The following is a 13,146-nucleotide window of genomic DNA, read 5'->3' as shown; positions in this document are numbered from 1 at the left end:
AAGTATGTAATATGTGATTACGTAATACTTATATTATTATTCTACAAATGAAAAAAATAAATATAGCTACATACCTACCATGACTACCTATTTACGTAGCATATAACCTAAAAGCACCTACATTATAAGATTTATAAGTTAGTCGTAGTACCAATGTAACACTTTTAAATATAATTAATACAATTTCAACCGAATTCTCTTCTCCCTTTTGAGGTTAAAACTTAAAACACATTTTTAGCCATTTTTCAGACTCTCACGAAAACTTGTAACTTTTTGGAAATTGGAATTGGACTATGTAACTAGGCAAATTAGTTCTAATTTTGAATTTGTTACTTGTAATTATTGTAATTATTGATCGCATTTCACCCTTGTTAAAATTAAAGGCATATTTTTGTTTAGATCATTTTAGTTTGTTATTACTAATTATAAATTAAAAAATAAATCTTTATTTCACCTTTAGGATATACAATATTGATTATGAGGCTCTGGCTCTCTTGCTAAATGATTTTGAATATTAGTTTTAAATTTAAATAATTATTAATTATTAAGCTAACTTAATTTTTTTTTTATATGGCAGCTTTCTTCAAATTATAATCTACAACAGTGTTCGGAACCGTACGATAATTATTGTACAAACACGATAATTTTGTGCCTACGTACGATGTACGATAGCATAGTATTATCGTGCGATAATTTCTATCATGCAAAATTCGAGTATTTATATTATTTCACCCATACAAATATGAAATTTTGACGTGTTTCATATCGAACTTTCATGGGAACAGTGAAATTTTGTCAGATTGAATTTTAAACTTGACGCGTTTATTGAACATAAAGTGGAAATGGAATCGGTTCAGGTCTATAGTCTGTACCACGCGTAAAACCAAAGAGTGAATGAATAGTAGGGCACGTAAAACGTTTGGGTTTCAGTGTCCCGTTGATTTGACAGCGGTAGTTAAACAAAGATTAACTATAGGGACTTGCATACTTATCAATATTACAATTTATTATTTATATGATTTATTGACTTAAAATTCACTTTATTCAAAAAAGTACGATAATTTCGAACCATAAACGCCTAATAAACGATAATTTTACGCCCCTGGTACGATAATCAGCTCACTTCAGGTTGCTAACACTGATCTACAAAAATGATCAGTCTGTGTTAGGGATGTGACCTCGATTCAGAAAAATCGATTAATCAATAATCGATTTTTTTTGTTTAGAAATAAATCGATTTGTGAAAAATCTATTTTTGAAAAAAAATAATCGATTTTTGTTTTCACCTCGACTTTTTATGCGAAAAAACCTATTCGATGTAAGGTAAAAGCCCCAATACCGGACCATGTACCGGACATGATCAGAACACTCCATGCATTTATATATATACCTATATATTTGTGAATATAGATATACAAATACATGGAGTACAGATGGCGCTGATTTTTTTATACCTTACCTTACCAATTATTTCATAATACTGAAGTTAGCTGTCAGATGTAAATTTTAAAATTTATCACAAATTAATCACAGTAAAAAAATGCTTCTAAAAATTTTCATTTGTAATTTTTATTAATTTTCACATGTGAAATTTTTGAATTAATTTTTTGAAGTGAAACTTCTTTATCGGGGTTGGAAAAAAATGTAGTGTAACATTTTTTCGTTACGCATGACATTTTTTCCGTTACGCGCGATCTTTTTCTTATCCCTACCACGCGTGATTCGATGTATTTCTGTAAAGTTGCATATAGTAAATTATTTTTTGAAAAATAAGGTCATAAAGAAGTTTCACTTCTTACGTGTGTACACTAGTTCACGCACACATTTTTTTTATAATAATTTAATTGCCATCAAATATCATGAATATTTTTAGTCTGTCAACTTTAGTCTCATAATTTGTCATCCATCGCACAGATAGCACTATTTACAAAAATCGATTTAAATTGTGTAATTCTTATAATCGATTTATTAAAAATCGATTTTTACCATTAATAAAATCGATTATAAAAAATCGAAAATGGAAAAAAAATAATCGATTAAAGTAATAATCGCACTTCCCTAGTCTGTGTTAGGATCTGTCAATGTCAAGTCATATCCATATGACACACATGGCACATAGATCACATCTGTCATTTCTGGCGTGACGGTGGCCTGAGGTGTGAAGGTGAAGCCGCCTGCCGCGAGCCAATATTAAAGTTCATTCATCGTTGTCTTGTGGTTGTGACGAGTGAATAAGCTCGGATTTAAGCCGACGCCTCGTCACCGCGAATATATAATCATCGTTTAACGATTCCGCGCTCATAACTTAAATTAGTGTCGCGAAGTCGGTACGCCTCACCCGTTTCTATCGATGATTTAACCGTCTGTGATAAACGATACCGATTTCAATTAATTTAAAAACAGAGTTAACCAGCACCGGTGATATCAGTGCCGCTTTTATTAAGAATCAAAGACTGTGCTTGTTCATTCAGTGTCCCACGAGGAGAGACCGCTAAAACATGGAGTATAAGTCTTCCATGACTTATAACCTAGACCTTTCGCCGAACTATTCATATATTTTCGAATTTGAAAATCATTTTATACATAACGATTATAGGAAATGGATGATCGAAAACTGGACGGTCGCATTCTATTATGTTGGAATTTATATGGCGTTTATTTTCGGCGGCCAATACTACATGCAGAATCGTCCGAGGTACGTATCAAATTTGATTCAAAATATAGCCTGTTTCGCTGTAACTATATTTTAACATGTTTGTGTATAGGAATGCTCTCACTTTGCACATAGGTAAGTCACATTCATTCAGAGATTAACTACGTGATGTCACGATTATGTAAAGGCACGTCAAATCGGAAGATGTGATATGACTAATATCTAGTTACTAGTACATACTGAATGTATCGCTGAAACGCGGTAAAAACACGCAGTAATTTTTTTATTAAAATTTATAATTAACTTGAGATCAGAAGTTTTCTCTCCATTGGGTTTATATTTATTACCAAACAAAAATTTAGACTATAATTTTGTTAATTTTAATATTTACCTATATAAAGTCATAAATTGGCATATTTGCTGTTTCAATAGTTTTTATTTCTGATTGAAACATAAAGTTTTGTCTAAACTTAGCAATGTAATTCTATGAATAAAAGACTTCACACATTTATCAAGTAAGTCATGAATTAAGCAAATAAATTTTTAAATGAGTTATTAGGTAATAAATTAGTTATGATTCAATAGGTAATATATTAAAGATCTTGATGATTAAGTTTTTTAATACTTTCCAAGTTTTTACACGATAATTTGATTATCTTATAGGTATCATCTTATTTCACGTTTTAAGAAATAAAAATATATTATGTATTATAGTCCATAAAGATAACTATCAACAGTGTATTAAAAAATTATTTGATAAGATTGAAAATTCATATTCATAAAGCGATGGTTCACTTTATTGCTATACTAACACAAAAAAAAATTCTTTTAAATATTTAGTATTTGTTGTTATACCTATAGCGGAAACGGAAATACATCATTTGTGAAAATTTCAGCTCTAGCTATCAAGTTTTATGAGATAAAGCCTGGAGACAGACAGACAGACAGCGGAGCCTTAGTAATAGGGTCCTGTTATACCCTTTGGGTATGGAACCCTAAAAATTAATCCTTTTTAAATATAATTTAGGTATTTATATTGTCTTTATATTATTAGAAAAAAAATAATAATGAAAATGAGATATCATACAGGTATATTAATCTTCCTTCCCATGATTTAGATCTTTGAAATGTGAAGGAATCTTTGTGGTTACAATGTATTTATCACAAGTCACCTGATAAATATTTAAAAATATGTATTTTAACAGAATAAATTAATGTAATTAACACTGTTCTGTTTGAGAATGAGAGCATTGTTTTTATTGCATTCACGCTTCGTAACAAAAAGAATGTAAATTTGTGTGTCAAACTATGGGTTTTATATATTTTATTTGATAGGTTTTGCTTGGATAGGCTTTTTTTTGTGACAAAAATTTTTTACCGCTATTTTTCTAGTGAAATGGAAACGAATGCAACTAAATAACAATAAAAAATACTTAAAATCCGTTCAAATATTATTAATTGTACTATTTAAATATTATAACCAACCCAATATTTTATTTTATTTGGTTTGTTTATCCTTCTTTTGTATCGCAATGGATCGATTTTTTGATATAATTTTTTTCTGTTTTATGAATTATGATTGTCAGAACTTAAGAAGTTAGATAGTGACAGGCTACTTACTGCAGTGAAATATCTAATTCCCATGCGAATTACCATTAACTGTGTGAGCGAAGTGGTGGGCAGAAAGCTAGTAAAGTATAAAACATGTTTAAAACTATCAATATTATTGGCATAAATCATGTACGATTTCTCATATATTTATAAGATGATCTCATAGTCATGATTAGTTAAAAAAATCATACATTTTAAAATATTTAATAGATTTTTTAAGAAATATTTTTCAGGTTGTTAAAATAACAGATTTTTTAAATAATGTATTAGATTTTTTAAATATTGAAAAAATAATCGTATTTAGACTAGTTAACGGTTTTATATTATCAAAGTTGTATCCTAACTTCGTCAAATCCATACTAATATTATAAATGCGAAAGTAACTCTGTCTGTCTGTCTGTTACTCAATCACGCCTAAACTACTGAACCAATTTGCATGAAATTTGGTATGGAGATATTTTGATTTGCGAAGCCGGGGCGGACCTCTAGTGTACAATAAAATTGAATTGTATTAAAATTATCTCCATTAAATAAATTATTACCAAAAGGGCTGTAATAGAGACGAAGCGTCTGCCTGTTGATTAAAATAATATTTTATTTATTATATGATTTTTTTACGTAATTTCAACTTAAGTAAGAGAAAAATATATTTTCATAGTTAGTTACTCGCATTCGTATCGAAAATAACGTTTTAAATTTTTAACACTACAAAAAAAGTAAACGTGGTTTGTTCAGCTTAATGCGATTTTTTAATCGATTTTTAATTATTTTTCGTTCGAGTCGATTCCATACTATCATTTTAATTTAACCGAAAAACAACTTATAATAATATAATTCGTGTCATTAATTTCTTTAAAACGTTTCGTTTTTATTTTTAATTTAAAATTAAAACCATCCAAATTCTTTTTGCTTTACTTTCATTTCAGAAGCATATTAACTAATGATGCGTTCAAAAGGCATAAGATAAGAATTTAATGAGGTAGCGTAATAGAAATAATGTTATTCAATGAAAGTGGTTCTCAGTGTAGGGTCCATGGTCACCGCATCCGATCTGCAGCGTTACATAACTGGCCGTAACTTGCCAACTAATTTTTGATAACTGGATGTTTCTCGTTTTTCCTTTTGTGTGAATGATATCTTTTCTTTATTTATGTTTTTGACTTTTGTATGAAACTCCCCTTTTTGTTTGCGTTTTGTTTGATAGCAGTTTTGCGGAAGTTTTGAATAAATTTGACTGGTATATAGGTCAAGTTGGGTGGCTAATTTTTTATGATTTTGAGAACTTTATAAATTTTTAAATAGCGCTGAAAACGGCTCAGCTTCTATTGGAGTTATTAAATCCTCTCTTGAAACTAGATTTAACGTCGCACGGCATAATATTATATTTTTATTGGCTTTTAATTTTTTTTCTTATTATGACGCATTTAATTTTAGCTGCACTTTTTGTGGTGTTGAGAATAAGATCACAGCTAAAAATAGATAGTTAACTCAAATACAAAATGAAAGTCGTAATTAAGTCGGTAGGTAGGTACTTAAATATCAGACCGTCAGATAGATTTTTCTCTCGCATGTCATCATTCATATTTCTAAATCATTCTCGATATTTTCTAATTATTTTTCTATGAAATTTTTAAAATAACTTTTATTGAAAAAAATTTAATAGTTTTGTTATTGACGGGTAATTATATATTAAATGAAATATAATTAATTAAATGTAATACGATTTGGATCCAAGAGTAAATTGAAATATGAAAGAGCGGAGCGTGCGGAGTTTTTCTGGCGATTTAGGCGATTAATTTTTTCTTTAGGTACAAATACTCAGCAATTAAATTTTAATTAGGGATTGGTGTAGAATTTTTACTGCTTATCATATTATATGAATTTATAAAATTAATGTAATGAAAGTATACGAAACGGCTAATAGACAATAGTATCACATATTGGTAAAAGTGTTTGTTTTCAGAAATTCCAATTTCTACACCAGTACAGAGTGTGGGGTGTACTGGTTAGTATAGTTTAATATTTGATAGTGCATCGAGCATTACTATGCAAAAAACAGATTAAAAAAATCCTTCACTTGGAGTCATACTGGCGAAGGGTGTAATTTTTTTTAAATGTCGAAAACCTAGATAGAGACTTGCTACATACAAAATCCATTTTTCTGAACCGCCCCAACGTCCTCCATATCTAGCTACCGGGTTATCCATTCATTACGCCACACCATGTATAAAGTGCATAACATTAAAAAGTAATTGCACTCAAGCGGTGCAGATAAATTGAAAATTTCAGTTTAAACTGCTGAGCCACCACCGCTTCAAGCGCAAAGGTTTTAAATGTACGCTCTACCTTTGAGTATAATTTTCTTGCCTGGCGTAAAACGTGACGTAATAAATAATGTACATAGTTAAACCGTTATATATGCTATATGTGTAATAAAATGTTTATTATTTCATATAATATTATGAAATATGAGAAAATGAAGCAATGTTTTTTTTTCAATAATAACAGTTCCGTGATTTAAAAGCCATTCATGTATAAAAAAATGGGCAAGTTTTGCTGATGGAAAAATCATATTAATAGCGTTAATTTCAACTTTCCACGTTCGATTCCGAGGACTGGTTTGTAACCAAAACTATTTGCTATTTCTTACAACATTATAATTGGTAGGTACCTAGTGGAAAATACAGAAAAATAATAAATTGTACTTAGGTAAGTTTTATGAAAAATAAATAACACTCCAACAAAATACGTGTTACGATAACATAAATTGGCAAAAAATCTACTATTTCACTTAATAATTAAGAAAGTTCTTTTACGTCAACAAAACTAAAATTATCTCAACTTTAGGCAATTCCTTGTACTTACCTATACCTACAGCGGTATTGTTCCATATTATGATAATATTACGTTGGCAAAAAGACGTAAAAAGTAATATTTTTCAAGGCTTCGTTTTTGCTAGACGAATAACCTTTGGAATAGGAACTGAAGTTTTCTAGACTAGCATTAATATCTTTTAGAGCATCTACGGAACCGTTAGTAATCTATAGTGAAGCTGGGAATAAGAGTGAAAAGTGAAGGGTGCTTTGCTTTCTCTTTTTATCTGTAATCTGGGATGTGTTTTATAGGTACTACATTTGCATTTTGTACGTAGCAGTATGTAAAGAATCAGGACACCAACAGAAAATCATTAAAAATATTGAGATGTTAAAGAAATAGGAAGCCAAGACGAACATTTGCTCCAAAAATCTTGTGTTATTTAATCGTTATAATATTATGTAATCAGTATAAAATATAAATGATACAAATTGAACAAGAGTTCCGAAAAATACGCACCTACATGATTATAAATATTTTTATTTAAGCATATTTTTAAATAAACGGTTCGTCTTAGGTCCAAATTTATTTTAACAAAAATAGAGTATTTTTATTTTTGCTTATAAGTTTGCATTACATTTATTATTTGTTTTGCTATTTCTTTGCGAATAAATGCTTGAAATTACCCCATATAAGACTTGTACACATATCAACAAACAATAACACTTTTAATACAATTGTATAATTCCTCTGGATCATTTGAAACAATAGTAGGTTGACCATATCAGGAATTAGCCATGTCAATTGATTAATTAAGTCTGTCATTGTTTTCTTTAATTAGTCTATTATTAGACAGATCATGTAGGTGAAAAATGTTGTGGTTTTGGCACTTTATAAAAACGATGTCTTATATCGATGCTATGTAATTTGTAGTAGACATTATATTATAGTTCAGGATACATCGCCCATTTTTGCAAGTGACTACTATCAAGCTGATTTTCTGTTTGTAGCTTTATTTTGATGAGACACCGAATAATTTCGTGTACGAAACTCTCGATTGTGGTAGCTAACAGAGATAACAAGGATAAAATTTTTTGATTTGATGGTTCTCAAATATTTATTACGCAATTTGTAGGACAATATGTCTGTTGAATTATATAAACATTAACTAAGTGAAAACAAAAAAAATCAGCTTGTTAGTAATCATTTATGATGACCTCGTTATCGATACACTTTGGAAAGGGGGACTCTTTGAACAAACCATAGATTTTGTAGGACAAATATTTTTTCGAATAATTTAGGTAATTATCTTGAGATTGAACAAAAAAAAATTCAGTTAGTAATAAATATTTGAGAACCATCAAATCAAAAATTTTTATCCTTGTTATCTCTGTTAGCTACCACAATCGAGACTTTCGTACACGAAATTATTGGGCGTCTCATCAAAATAAAGCTACAAACGGAAAATTAGCTTGATAGTAGTCACTTGCAAAAATGGGCGATGTATCCTGAACTATTATTGATTGATAACTAACCGACCGGAAAAGTCCATTGTACATTATTTTATTGCTTCCCTCATAATTTTGTATGGATAATATGGATAGTCTGGTTTTAGGTCAGGTCTAGTTGGATACTAGTTTTTCATTTCTCACGTTTTTCTTTGTACTAATAACAATTCGCCTTTCCGCGACTTGTAAGTAGTTTTCTTGAGATCTTTATATCAATTTAACTATGGTTGAGGTTGAGGATGTATCTATAGGAATTTAGCGGTACAGGCGCAAAATTCTAAAAAAAAAAAGAAATCGGAGAGTGTAACTCCTTGTTCGAATTTATAAGTTGGAATGCATGTATGTAATAATCTAGTATTGTAATGTAATTGAGAAAGGAGGAACATTTGTAAATGTCATTGATATAATTAACGTAGGTATTTTGTTTATTACTTTGTTTTAAAATTAAAAGGATATTTTAGTATATCCGATACTGAAATACGTAAGTAGGAAGAGACTTGTGAAAACTCGTTTCGTATTATTTTATTGGATATTAAAGTTTGTCATTCAATTTTTATTTTATTTCAGCATTTACACAAAAAAAAAATATTTTCTCTTCAGGTTAATAATTTTACATAGGTACATTAGGTTTGTATATGTAGGTATATGTAACTCTTATGGATTAAAAAAGCGGTTTTAAATATCTATCATTCGCCAATTCGACGTTTAGATTTTTTTGTTATGCACTAAAATATTATTTATTCTTTGCAAAATTTCCGCAAAATTATCTACCTATGTAGTTTTTGCACTTTTTTTATGTAGGTGCCAGCATCCATTCGGGTTTAAGTATATAATATATTTATTATATTTACGATAAATAACCAAAAATAATATTTACCTACATTAATACATAACCTTGGTTATATTATTTTGATTTACCCGCATTCTCATTGAATTTAATGCGAAGTAATTGTTGTTTAATTGTTGCATGTTGGTTTTAAGTGAATACGATTATTGTACCTACTTACGTACAATAGTTACCTATTCAAACAAAAATATATACGAACCAATTATTCATTTAATGAAAAACCAAAAACCAATTATTACATGCTATTATTCAAAAATATTATACGAATAATTTAAGAATAATAAATATATTACATATTACAAAAATAAGGCATTTAAATTTGAACACGTTACGCATTTACGAATATATCATATTTGCAATCATATTTTTGCTTGTCAGTCTCAAATCTGGTGCAAGAACACCAGCTGATCGGATCAGTATTCCAATTACGTTTGGGCTTCAAACAGATTATTATGGAATAGACTTTTATTAGATTAAAATGAGTTTAAATAGAGTGGAATAGTGGTTCTAATACTAATAGGATTTTTTTGTACTTGGTTAAGGACCTTTTTGTAGTTGGAACGTAATATAGGACCAAAGTCATCAATCAACAAGTCGTTTATTTTTAATGTAACTGTTTTCATATAAAAAGTAAACTACATATTTATATTTGGGTAACAATGGCTCGATTAACATTTACAATTATTTTAATTTTAATGAACAATATTAGATTTAAATAATTAAGTTATTTGTTTCTAAGCTCACCTAATCGTCATTTTTGTTAAATGCAAAACAAAATCGCACCATACTTCGTATCTATACATATAATAAATCTGTAGAAGGGTGAATTCTGTACATTGAAAATATTGAAAAAATAAATACCAGGGGGTGTTACTGGATCGATACTAAAACCCAAATATGTGATTAAAAAAATTTTCGTCTTTCTGTCTGTCTGTCTGTCTGTCTGTCTGTCTGTCTGTCTGTCTGTCTGTCTGTATGTTCAGGCATCACGTGAAAACTAACGGTTCGATTTCGATGAAACTTGGTATAATTATACCTTATTATCCTGGGCATAAAATAGGATACTTTTTATCCCGGAAAAATACGTAGAAAAAAAATAAATCTTAATTATTCTTAATTTTTCCGCGCGCATGGAGTCGCGGGCGGAAGCTAGTTAATAATAATTTCGTTAAAATTAAAGCAATTTGATCGATTATTTTCACAATTCACGGTACTTTGTACAAGAAGATTTTGATAGTGTGTTTGTGTTATAATAGCAGTCATACTAGTGCAATTAAGAAGATTAGGGCTACCCACACAGGCATGTCAATAATGCTATCAGTATTTGAATCTAATCCAGTTAAATTTTTACTATCTTTGCCTCGTGTCTTGTCGGACTAGAATGACTTCCGAATTTATAGAGTTGAAAAAATCTCCAAAATGATTATCGGTTTAAATAATATAACTTATACAGGATGAGAACTTACCTGTTTTAAAATATGTGTAATATTCATTTTTGTCGAGCAGCTTATTTAAAAAAAATATATTCGAGATAAAAAAAAATCGTGTTTTTTTTTTGTATTTCGCAATGTGTATGTTGCTATGAATCATTGCTGTGAGTTTTGGTGAGCGTTGAGTAGATTATATTTCTTTCTTTTTTTGATAATAACTTATAGCGTTATAAATCAAAAGTTTTTCCATAATTTTTAGTTTCATTAAGTATAATTTTAATTTCATACTTATTATATTCACAAATGTTTAGTAAAATGGGTGAGAATGACATCAATACCTTCCTATAATAAAGATAAATCGCAGATATTATTCGCAGATTGTAAAGCAACAAAATTAGCGGGAATTGTACTTAGTATGTCTAGATAAGGAAATTGATAACAATAATCAAATATTTTTTTTGTTCAAGTAGATGTGTGAATGATTGTGTGTGCAGTGTGATAAATTATTTCACTTAATTTAACAACAAAAGTTTATTTAATTATAAATTTTATAAATATTAGGTGAATTATATAGAAGTAAAAGCTTCTAGAAGTTTTTGTGCATAACATTGTATTTTGTAACGTAAAGTCCGTATTCTCTTCGGGGAACAGAAGTGCACGTGCATTTAAATGCATATAAGCAATATACATATATATGAATATATGATGAGATCTATTTCGATGTGGAATCATTACTCATCTCTCATGGAGAGAATTGGTTCACTATTCGTAATAATAGTTCAGCGCCAGAATCGTGCATAGCTTCGTGCGCTCGCAACTGTAAGCGAAATTAATGTCAATATTTCATACATTTAGTGCTCAGGGAACTCTTTGTCTAAAGTAATACACTGTTTAGAAAGGTACAGTTTCCAAAAAATTTTAACCATTGGATGTACTAGTGATGTTCCTTGATTAACCTTCTGAACAAAGAGCTATTCAAAATGTCGGTAAAATCATTCGTCATTATAAAAATAAAGCTATGCTCAGTGCTATATACGTATAATTAGGTTCTATTAATTTAGTAGTTGCTTTTGTTTCAAAGAAAGAAATAATAATATGCCGTTATTTAATTATTTTCTATTTCATATTGCATTTACATTGAAGATTATTGTTTGTTTATCCAAAGCATATGCTGATTTTCCTCAAGCGGTAGGTTTACAGATTAAATAAATTAATTTAATTCTTGATAATATAATAACAATTATTTTTATTATTGCTCTCAACATAAATTTTCGGTTTTTGTTGTATGTTACAAAAACTTGCGGAAGTTTTTGTCGTTATATTTAATATTTCTTATCATTGGTTCGATTACTTTCTATAGCGTCATAATTACTTTATTTTTCGTATTTTTTCTTTATCCTTGGCAATATGTAATATGTATTTGCAATTAACGATTAATGAGCGCCTTAGTTATGTGCGTGGCGAGGCGGGGAGGAGTACCGACCGTTCCGTTTCTTTCTAACTTCTACTCGTACTCGTACTCTTTCTTACCCGGTACCCGCCTCACCGCACATATATCTAGGGCGTGGTACACCGTACAGCGGTTGCGGTCAAGCTATAGCAAAATTACTGAATAAAAATAGATAAAGCTGTACCTATAAAAAAAAAGAAACGTTAGATAATTAATTAGCAATTAATCTTATTAATAAACACATAGATCATTTCCAGGAAATAAATACGATACGAAGGGTAATGACCGTCGCGTCGCGTCCTCGACCTAAAGACTACGATTATTTAATTTCGACTACGATTATCTTGGTATTATCGCACCGTATCGGGTGATAAAACTAAACTGATCAAATTAGTTTCCTATTTTTATCAATAATATCCGTTGCCTAGTGCTCGCAATCGACTTCGATTTTCGTAACTATAAGCAACAAGACATATCTCTCAGACAACTCTTACTCATCGTGACTAGGTTTGTATTGTATTATAATATGATATAATAACAGTAAGACTTACGGTATAGATGAATACATTTCGAAGAAGCAAGTCAACTGTGCACGATTGACGATTCGTTAAAAGTTCATCTACAGGGAAATGAATGCGGGGCGATCCCGCATTTTCCTTGCGACTTCTTAACGCAGGGGGCGCTGCGCCCCGCGGTTTCACCCGCGTGGTTCCGCTTGTGTTGGTATTAGCGTGATACATAATTATAATATATAGCCTATAGCCTTCCTCGATAAATGGGCTAACACAGAAATAATTTTTCATATCGGACCAGTAGGGCGTTCAAACGCTCAA

General features: G+C 29.8%; 1 protein-coding gene across 1 annotated transcript in view; it reads left to right on the top strand.

Annotated features, from left to right (window-relative positions):
- The first annotated feature begins 2,150 nt into the window (after positions 1-2,150).
- The window catches only part of LOC123692204 (elongation of very long chain fatty acids protein 6), a 55,142-nt gene continuing 44,146 nt past the window's right edge, over positions 2,151-13,146 (top strand). The window contains exon 1 of the mRNA XM_045636902.1: positions 2,151-2,695. Coding sequence (XP_045492858.1) covers positions 2,499-2,695 — 197 coding nt within the window. The 5' untranslated portion in view covers positions 2,151-2,498. The remainder of the gene's footprint in view (positions 2,696-13,146) is intronic.

This window comes from Colias croceus, chromosome 6, assembly GCF_905220415.1.
Source record: "Colias croceus chromosome 6, ilColCroc2.1".
NCBI classification, from domain to species: domain Eukaryota; kingdom Metazoa; phylum Arthropoda; class Insecta; order Lepidoptera; family Pieridae; genus Colias; species Colias croceus.
Note: the sequence above shows the minus strand (reverse complement) of the source record. Positions and strands in the feature narration are given on the sequence as shown.